Source organism: Nicotiana tomentosiformis, chromosome 2 (genome assembly GCF_000390325.3).
Source record: "Nicotiana tomentosiformis chromosome 2, ASM39032v3, whole genome shotgun sequence".
Taxonomy (NCBI): Eukaryota; Viridiplantae; Streptophyta; class Magnoliopsida; order Solanales; family Solanaceae; genus Nicotiana; species Nicotiana tomentosiformis.
In genome coordinates, this window is record NC_090813.1 from 51,500,589 (window position 1) to 51,511,802 (window position 11,214).

Consider the following 11,214-nt stretch of genomic DNA (forward strand, 5'->3'; position numbering starts at 1 on the left):
GTCAAGGCCCTACCAGAGTAAATATATTAAATTAAACAGTAAAAGATATCAGTGAAATTTACGGTAACATAGTTAAAGGAATTCTCGAAAATTTAACAGTTAAGGGAGCCCTCGGCTCAAAACAAGGTAAACACAGTGGAAAAATTTCTCGGGATACCGTCCCGTAGTTTCAAATGAATATGCAGTACAGGGGGATCTCCTGGAATACGTCCGTCGTCCCAAAGTAAATATGCAGTACAGGGGGATCTCCCGGAATATGTCCGTAGTCCCAAAATAAATATGCAGTACAGGAGAATATCCCAAAATACGTCCGAAGTCCCAAAGTAAATATGCAGTGCTGGGGGATCTTCCGGAATACGTACGTAGTCCCAAAGTAAATATGCAGTACAGGGGGATCTCCCGAAATACGTCCGTAGTCTCAAAGTAAATATGCAGTGCTGGGGGATCTCCCGGAATACGTCCGTAGTCCCAAAGTAAATATGCAACGCAAAATGAAATGACAAGTATGACATCGAGTTATACGATTTATACTGGACACAGATAAGGCAAATGAGGACTTAGCTAAACATGACGCACAAAATGTCAATTAGGCAGTTAAAACACGTAAACATGCTTTTCTAGTCTAAACTACACAATTAAACATATTAGTACGACTTAATAAGAGAAACAATTTATGATTAAAAAAAAAGTTAAACAGGATTTTTGCAATAATAGCTCGTGTACGTACTCGTCACCTCACATACACGGCGCCCACACACCAAATAATATCAAGATATCCTAGGGGGGAAGTCCCCAACACAAGGTTAGGCAAGTCACTTACCTCGAACTGCTCAAATCACCCCGATAACACGTTCTTGCCACTAGTATCCGACTCCAAATGGCCCGAATCTATTCAAATAAATTGCATAATGTAAATATAACTATGAGTAACTAATTTAGCTAATTAATTCGAAGCTAAAGCGTGAAATTAGGAAAAACGCCCAAAAAGTCACCCCGGGCCCACGTCTCGGAATCGGGTAAAAGTCGCAAAATATGAACACCCATTCACTCACGAGTTTACTCGTACCAAAATTGCTCAAATCCAATACCAAAATCTCGATCAAAGCCCCAAAATTCGGCCTAAGAATCTTTCTCAATTTTTCACCCCAAATCCAAAATTAAATGATAAAATCAACCATAGATTAGTGGAATATAACCATAAAGGAGTTAGGAATCATTACCCAAAAACTTCCTCCGAAAATCTCTCCAAATATTGCCTTCTACCGAGCTCTCAATCAATTTTTGTGCTATGAACTCAACACTCGTTTTTGAACCTTAAATTCTGCCCAGGTGCGTTCTTCTTCGCGAATGCAACATCACGATCGCGAACGCGATGAACAATCTTCTACTGGCCCAAAATTCCTCCTTCGCGAACACGAGAACCTCTTCGCGAACGTGTAGGCTTAATGCCCGAAGCTTCCTCTGCCCCGTTCCTCTACGCGAACGCGAGGACCATATCGCGAACACGTAGGCTTAAGGTCCCACACCTTCGCGAACGTGGGAACAACTTCTCTGCCTTTCCCAGATGCACTACGTGATCGAGAGGCAACTCTCGCGAACGCGATGAAGGATTTTTCTGCAATAAAACACCAGAAATCTGCCACTTCTCTAAGTCCAAAGATGACTCATTGAGCATCCGAAATACACTCGAGGCCCCCGGGACCTCGACCAAACATACCAACCAATCCTAAAACACCATACGAACTTAGTCGAGCTCTCAAATCCCATCAAAAAACACTAAAATCACGAATCACCCTCCAATTCAAACTTAAAGAACTTGAAACTTCAAAATTCTATAACCGATGCCGAAACCTATCAAATCACATCCGATTGACCTCAAATTTTGCGCACAAATCATAATCAACATTATGGACCTACTCCAACTTCCAGAATCAGAAAACGACCCCGATATCAAAAACTCCACTACCGGCCCAAAACTCCAAAAATTCCACTTTCGCCATTTCAAGCCTAAATGAGCTACGAATCTCCAAAACACAATCAGGACACGCTCCTAAACCCAAAGTCATCTAACGGAGCTAATGGAACCGACGGAATTCCATTCCGGAGTCATTTTCACATAGTTCCAACTACGATCCAAATCCTAAGGCTTAAGCTCTCATTTAGGGACTAAGTGTCCCAAAACACTCCGAAACTCAAAACCAATCATCCCGGCAAGTCACAATAGCAGAAAACAATTTGGGGAAAGAAGTTAATAGGGGATCGGGGCTATTACTCTCAAAATGACCGGTCGAGTCGTTACATCCTCCCCATCTTAAAACAATCATTCGTCCTCGAACGAGTATAAAGACATACCTGAAACTGTGAAAAGATGAGGGTACTGGCTGCGCATATCCTGCTCGGTCTCCCAAGTCGCCTCCTCGACCGGCTGACCCCTCCACTGGACCTTTACTGAAGCAATATTCTTTGACCTGAGCTTTCTGACCTGCCTGTCCAAAATGGCTACTGGCTCCTCAACATAAGATAGATCTTTGTCCAACTGGACTGAGCTGAAATCCAATACATGAGTCGGATCACCGTGATACTTCCGGTGCATGGACACGTGGAATACCGGGTGAACTCCTGCTAGGCTGGGAGGCAAGGCAAGCTCATAAGCAACCTCCCCAACTTGCTGCAATATCTCAAAAGGACCAATGAACCTCGGGGCTCAGCTTGCCCTTCTTCCCGAACCTCATGACACCCTCCATAGGCGATACCCGAAGCAAGACCCGCTCACTAACCATAAATGCCAAATCATGAACCTTACGGTCTGCATAACTCTTCTGCCTGGACTGGGCTGTGCGAAGTCTCTCCTGAATAACCTTCACCTTATCTAGGGCATCCTGGACCAAATCTGTACCCAATAATTAGGCCTCGCCCGGCTCAAACCATCCCACTGGGGACCGGCACCGCCTACCATACAAAGCCTCATACGGTGCCATCTGAATGCTGGACTGGTAACTGTTGTTGTAAGCGAACTCTGCAAGTGGCAAGTATCAGTCCCATGACCCTCCAAACTCCATCACACAGGCATGGAGCATATCCTTAAGAATCTGAATCGTGCGCTCTGACTGCCCGTCCGTCTGAGGGTGAAAGGCTGTGCTCAACTCCACCCTAGTACCCAACTCCTACTGTATGGCTCTCCAAAATCGTGATGTGAACTGTGTACCTCTGTCTGGAATGATATATACTGGAATACCATGAAGGTGGACAATCTCTCTGATATAAATCTCAGCCAACCTCTCAGAAGAATAAGTGGTCAACACTGGAATAAAATGAGCTGACTTGGTCAGCCGATCCATGATCACCCAGATAGCATCGAACCTTCTCAAAGTCCGTGGAAGTCCAACTACAAAGTCCATGGTGATCCGCTCCCACTTCCACTCTGAGATCTCTAACCTATGAAGTAATCCACCGGCCTCTGGTGCTCATATTTAACTTGCTGACAATTCAGACACTTAGCCACAAACCCAACTATTTCTTTTTTCATTCTTCTCCACCAATAGTGCTGCCTCAAGTCCTGGTACATCTTCATGGCACCCGGATGAATGGAGTACCGCAAGCTATGGGCCTCCTCAAGAATCAACTCCCGAAGCCCATCTACATTGGGCACACAGATCCGGCCCTGTATCCTCATCACACCGTCATCACCAATAGTCACATCTCTAGAATCACCTCACCGAACCCTGTCCTGAAGAACTAGAAGATGAGGATCATCATACTGGTGCTCCCTGATACGGTCATAAAGAGTAAACCGAGAAACCACACAAGCTAATACCCGTCTAGGCTCTGAAATATCCAATCTCACGAACTGGTTGGCTAAGGCCTGAACATCCAAGGCTAAGGGCCTCTCAGCTGCCGAAAGATATGCCAAACTCCCCAAACTCTCTGCCCGGTGACTCAAGGCGTCGGCCACTATGTTGGCCTTCCCCGGGTGGTACAATATAGTGATATCACAGTCTTTAAGTAGCTCCAACCACCTCCGTTGACGCAAATTAAGTTCCTTCTGCCTGGACAAGTACTGCAAACTCCGGTGGTCAGTGTAAATCTCACAAGGAACACAGTACAAATAATGATGCCAGATCTTCAGGGCATGAACAATAGCTGCTAACTCGAGATCATGAACTGGATAATTCTTCTCAAGCACCTTCAACTTTCTAGACGCGTAGGCAATCACCCTACCGTCCTGCATCAATACTGCCCCAAGGCCAATCCTCGAGGCATCACAATAGACAGTGTAGGACCCTGAACCTGTAGGCAATACTAATTCTGGGGCTGTAGTCAGAGCTGTCTTCATCTTCTAAAAGCTCTGCTCACACTCCTCGGTCTACCTGAACGGAGCACCTTTCTGGGTCAGCCTGGTCATAGGTGCTGCAATAGATGAAAATCCCTCCACAAAGCGATAGTAATACCCCACCAAACCAAGGAAACTACGGATCTCCCTAGCTGATGACGGTCTAGGCCAACTCTGCACTGCCTCCACCTTCTTCGGATCTACCTTGATCCCATCACAAGACATTATGTGGCCCAAGAATGCCACTGAATCAAGACAGAATTAACACTTAGAAAATTTTGCATACAACCTCTTCTCCCTCAAAGTCTGAAGCACGGTCCTCAGGTGTTGCTTATGATCTTCCCGAGATCGGGAATATACCAAGATGTCGTCAATAAACACAATGGCGAAGGAATCAAGATAAGGCCAAAATACACTGTGCATCAAATGCATAAAGGCTGTTGGGGCATTGGTCAGCCCAAATGACATGACAAGAAACTCATAGTGACTATATCTAGTCTTGAAAGCGGACTTCAGGATATCCGGCTCCCGAATCTTCAACTGATAATAGCCAGAATGCAAGTCAATCTTGGAAAACACCCTGTCACCCTGTAACAGATCAAATAAATCATCAATGCAAGGCAAATGATACTTGTTCTTCACTGTAACCTTGTTCAGCTGCCGATAATCAATACACATATGCATAGAACCATCCTTATTCTTCACAAATAAGACCGGAGCACCCCAAGGTGATACACTGGGCCTGATGAAACCCTTATCAAGCAACTCCTGCAACTGCTCCTTCAACTCAAGAGGAGCCATCACAGGAGTAGATACATAAACAGGGGAACTCAAAGAATCACGAGATATCCCCAAATGTGGAGCAAAATAAGAAGACGCATATGAATACGTAGAGCCTGGGTCAAATAATACTGATGCATCCCTATGACAGACAGGGACGATACTTGTGATGATTAAATCTGAAGCAACAGCCTCTGAACGGGCTGGAAGGGCATAGTACCTGGCCTGGCCTCCCCCTCTAGGGCGACCTCGACCTCCCCGATCTCCACCTCGAGCTGGCTGAGGAGGTGGGGAAGCAACTGGTGCTGAAAGAATGGCTAGAGGACCCGGTGGAGCACGTGGAGGCTGATAAGTCTGTGGAGGTGCACCCCTCCTGGCTCTGGGGCAATCTTTAACCATGTGACAAGTGTCACCACACTCAAAACAACCTTTCGGAGGATGCGGTGGCTGAGACTAACTCGGACCTAGCCTGCTGGACTGGCCGGTAATAGCACCTTGAGTAGGAGGCATACTGGATACTGGCGGTGCATAATAGGGCTCCTGAGGTCTAGGAGGAGCTGGAACACTGCTGGCTGCTAGAAGAGCTGAATGTACAAGGCGACTCACAAAACCCCTACCATAGCGTGCTGCTGGTGCACGAGCTCCTGAATAATGACCAGTCTCTCGAGACCTCTTGGCCTCTCTCTCCTCTCTGTCCCGGGCAAACATGCCCTCCACTCTCCTGGCAATGCTCACTGCCTGCTGATAAGTGATGTCCATCTCCAACTCCCTGGCTATACTGGTCCGAATACTGGGGTGGAGTCCCTCAATGAAGTGACAAACCCTCTCTCTGATTGTAGCAACTAGAGCCGGCGCATGGCAAGCTAACTCACTGAAACGGACTGCATACTCCGACAAAGTCATAGCACCCTGACGCAACTGCTCAAACTCTGCGCGCCAAGCATCCCTGAGGCTCTGAGGAACAAACTCACGCAACAACATCTATGAAAACTGAGTTCAAGTGAGTGAGACTGCCTCATCCGGACTACTCAGCTCATAGGCACGCCACCACTGATATGCTGCTCCCCTCAGCTGGAAAGCGGTGATAGAAACCCCACTCGTCTCCACAATGCCCATAGTGCGGAGAATACGATGACACTCCTCAAGAAAACCAGATCATCATCTGAAGCTAGTCCGCTAAAATTAGGTGGGTGGTACTTCTTGTACCTCTCAAGTCTGAGCTGCTCTGCCTCAGAAGCAGCTACCCTGATCTCATGCTGAACCGAAGCCACTGTGGGCATAGGAATATACTTTGGGGCCTGATCAACCTGGACCCTCTGCTCAGGAGTGCGGGCTGCGGGAGTTTGTGCCCCTCCCCCGGCCTGAGATGTAGCGGGAGCTATCGGGAATAGTCCAGCCTGAGCCAGAGTGCTGAACATGCTCAAGAACTGAGCTAAAGTCTCCTGGAGGGCTGGAGTAGCAATAAGGATCTCAGGTGTTGGCCCTCCAGCTGGAGCTGCTGGGGACTCCTCTGACGCAGCTCTCGCAGGTGCTCGGGCTGCACCGCGTGGTCGTCCTCTACCCCGACCTCGGCCTCTGGCGGCTCTGGCAGGGAGCTCGGGTGCCTGATCTTCGGTCCTCCCAGTGTGGGTCCTCACCATCTGTGAGAAATAATAGAATAGAATCTTAGAATTTCTGGTGTCAATAACTCGCACGATAAGGAAATCAAGAAATATGATTGTTCTTAACAGTTACATAGCCTCCCGAAGATAAGTACGGACGTCTCCGCACCGATCCTTGACACTCTAATAAACCGGCTTGTGACTCGCGACTCCTATGAACCTAGTGCTCTGATACCAACTTGTCACAACCCCAAATTATCCCTCTGTAAGGTGTCGTGATGGCACCTAGTCTTTACGACTAGGTAAGCCTAATATTGCAAAAAACAATATAAAGAAACACAACATCTTAAAGATAAACAACATATTATAAATAGCCAAGAGTAGTACCAGAGTATAATCTATATAGTGCTATAATCTATGTAGCTCTATACAAAAGTCTAAGGACAATAAAGAAAGTATCTAGGCGAGGAAGTAGAAGGGGACTCCTAAGATCTGTGGACGCAAACAGAAGTACCTTGAAGTCTCCTAGAATCAGCAGCACGTACTAACCCCGAGGCTGATAGCTCGCACCTGGATCTGCACACGAAAACATGTGCAGGGAAGGGCATGAGTACACCACAATGGTACCCAGTAAGTGCCAAGCCTAACCTCGGTCGAGTAGTGACAAGGTCAGGTCAAGGCCCTACCGGAGTAAATATAATAAATTAAACAGTAAAAGATATAAGTGAAATTTACGGTAACATAGTTAAAGGAATTCTCGAAAATTTAACAGTTAAGGGAGCCCTCGGCTCAAAACAAGGTAAACACAGTGGGAAAATCTCTCGGGATACCGTCCCGTAGTTTCAAATGAATATGTAGCACAGGGGGATCTCCCGGAATACGTCCGTAGTCCCAAAGTAAATATGCAGTACAGGGGGATCTCCCGGAATATGTCCATAGTCCCAAAATAAATATGCAGTACAGGGGGATCTCCCGGAATACGTCCGTAGTCCCAAAGTAAATATGCTGTGCTGGGGGATCTCCCGAAATACGTACGTAGTCCCAAAGTAAATATGCAGTACAGGGGGATCTCCCGGAATACGTCTGTAGTCCCAAAGTAAATATGCAGTGCTGGGAGATCTCCTGAAATACGTCCGTAGTCCCAAAGTAAATATGCAACGCAAGATGAAATGACACGTATGACATCGAGTTATACGGTTTATACTGGACACAGATAAGGCAAATGAGGACTTAGCTAAACATGACGCACAAAATGTCAATTAGGCAGTTAAAACACGTAAACATGCTTTTCTAGTCTAAACTACACAATTAAATATATTAGTACGACTTAATAAGAGAAACAATTTATGATTAAAAAAAAATTTAAACAAGATTTTTGCAATAATAGCCCGTGTATGTACTCGTCACCTCACGTACACGGCGCCCACACACCAAATAATATCAAGATATCCTAAGGGGGAAGTCCCCAACACAAGGTTAGGCAAGTCACTTAATTCGAACTGCTCAAATCACCCCGATAACACGTTCTTGCCACGAGTATCCGACTCCAAATGGCCCGAATCTATTCAAATAAATTGCATAATGTAAATATAACTACGAGTAACTAATTAACTAATTAATTCGAAGCTAAAGCGTGAAATTAGGAAAAACGCCCAAAAGGTCTCCCCGGGCCCACGTCTCGGAATTGAGTAAATATTATAAATTATGAACACCCATTCACTCACGAGTTTACTCGTACCAAAATTGCTCAAATCCAATACCAAAATCTCGATCAAAGCCCCAAAATTTGGCCTAAGAATATTTCTCAAATTTTCACCCCAAATCCGAAATTAAATGATGAAATCAACTATAGATTAGTGGAATATAACCATAAAGGAGTTAGGAATCATTACCCAAAAACTTCCTCCGAAAATCTCTCCAAATTTTGCCTTCTACCGAGCTCTCAATCAAATTTTTGTGTTATGACCTCAACCCTCGTTTTTGAAACTCAAATTCTGCCCAGGTGCGTTCTTCTTCGCGAACGCGACATCACGATCGCGAATGCGATGAACAATCTTCGGCCCAAAATTCCTCCTTCACGAACGTGAGAACCTCTTCGCGAACGCGTAGGCTTAATGCCCGAAGCTTCCTCTGCCCCGTTCCTCTACGCGAACGCGAGGACCATATCGCGAACGCGAAGAACAACTTCGCTGCCTTTCCCAGATGCACTACGCGATCGCGAGGCACCTATCGCGGACGCGATGAAGGATTTTTCTGCAATAAAACACCAGGAATCTGCCACTTCTCTAAGTCCAAAGATGACTCGTTGAGCATCCGAAACACACCCGAGGCCCCCTGGACCTCGACCAAACATACCAACCAATCCTAAAACACCATACGAACTTAGTCGTGTTCTCAAATCCCATCAAACAATGCTAAAATCATGAATCACCCTCCAATTCAAACTTAAAGAACTTGAAACTTCAAAATTCTACAACCGATGCCGAAACATATCAAATCACATCTGATTGACCTCAAATTTTGCGCACAAGTCATAATCAACATTATGGACCTACTCTAATTTCCAGAATTGGAAAACGACCCCGATATCAAAAATTCCACTACCGGCCCAAAACTCCAAAAATTCGACTTTCGCCATTTCAAGCCTAAATGAGCTACGAACCTCCAAAACACAATCCGGACACACTCCTAAACCCAAAATCACTTAATGGAGCTAACAGAACCGACAGAATTCTATTCCGGATTCGTTTTCACATAGTTTTGACTAAGGTCCAAATCCTAATGCTTAACCTCTCATTTAGGGACTAAGTGTTCCAAAACACTCCGAAACTCAAAACCAATCATCCCGGCAAGTCACAATAGCAGAAAAAGATTTGGGGAAAGTAGTTAATAGGGGATCGGGGCTATTACTCTCAAAATAACCGGCCGAGTCGTTACAGTATCGTATAATTATTATTATTATTAGGCACGATTTCTGTCGAGGTCGTACGGCTCGATCCAGAGTATCGTGTACACTACCGAGGGACGTGCGGCAGGATCCATAAATACATCTATCTTGCCGAGGCATTCGGCCCGCTCCACAAGAAAGAGGGAAATTTTCTTATGTACCTCCGGAATGAGAGTATGTTTATTATAAGATAAATTCGAGAGGATGAATAATTTCTTTTAACAATTAATTAATTTAAACAGAAATAAGCATATGAGATTTCCATCGTTTACTATCTCTCACTAACAATTTACGATATATATCATATAATTTAATTAAATAACGGATAGAATTTACACAAGTAATTCATACTTTGAGTCCTAAACTACCCGGACTTTAGCATGAATAGTTGCTACACACGGACTCTCGTCACCTCGTGCGTACGTAGCCTCCACAATTAGCAATAATTATTAATTTAATTACCTATGGTGTAATTTTCCCCTCACAAGATTAGACAAGAGACTTACCTTGCTCCGAAGTTCCATCACCGGCTCCAAATCCTCCCTAACACCTCAAACCGATGTTCGCCGCTCCAAAACTAGTCAAATAAGTTGCAACCCAATCATAATATACTCTAATACTCATAATTAATAAATTTATAACAATTTCTAACTCCACTTGAAAAGTCGATAAAAATCACCCTCGGGCCCACGTGCCGGATTCCGAAAATTTTTGAAGATAAACTTTACCCATGACATCACGAACTCCAATATCATTTATTCCAAATTTCATGTCCAATTTCGTGGTAAAAAATCAAAAATATCAATTTCTAGGTTTTTCTTCAAAACCCTAAATTTCTACTAATTTTAAAGAATTTTCATGCCTAAATTCGTATATAAACCAAGTATTTAACTTGATATAGGTAAGAATCACTTACCTTGACATAAATGATGAAAATGAAGCTCCAAAATCGTTCCTAGGTCGGCTCCCATGGAGGAAATGAGATGAAATGAGCCAAACCCATTTTTTCAAACTTATACACTGCCCAGGCGACCCTTCATCACGTTCGCGAGACCCCCATCGCGTTCGCGATGAACAAAATTCTCAGAAGCCATTTTCAAACTCTTCTCAGACAACCTCTAGTATAATGGTCATAACTTTTTGTACAAAACTACAAATCACAAATGGTTTGACTTTCTCAAAACTAGACATCAAGGGCTATAACTTTCATATGTTGATAACCTCCCAATTCTTATAGATTTTGAGATATAAGCTGCCAAAATCAGCCCTGTGCAACACAAATTTCTTCATCTTCCCAGATAGCCTATAGTTTACTAGCCATAAATTTTTGTACACAAATCCAAATGCTACATAGTTTACCTTTATGAAGACTACATACAAAGGCCTACAACTTTCATTTGTGGATCATCTCCAAATTCCTTATAGATTGCGAGATATGAGCCTCCGAAGTCAGACCTGTGGAACAGAGATTTTCTTCTTCGCGAATGGGAGAATCTCTTCGCGAACGCAAACAACAAAATCCCAGTAGCCAAATCATTCTTCGCGAACGCGAGAGG

General features: G+C 44.5%; 1 protein-coding gene across 1 annotated transcript; it reads right to left on the minus strand.

The window, feature by feature from the left end:
• Positions 1-4,913: 4,913 nt before the first annotated feature.
• Positions 4,914-5,509, minus strand: LOC138904791 (uncharacterized). Its single transcript, XM_070193295.1, has 2 exons — positions 5,053-5,509; positions 4,914-4,918 (listed from the first exon to the last, which is right to left on the minus strand). The coding sequence occupies exons 1-2, from the start codon at positions 5,507-5,509 to the stop codon at positions 4,914-4,916; spliced, it is 462 nt and encodes a 153-aa protein (XP_070049396.1).
• Between the last annotated feature and the right edge of the window lie 5,705 nt (positions 5,510-11,214).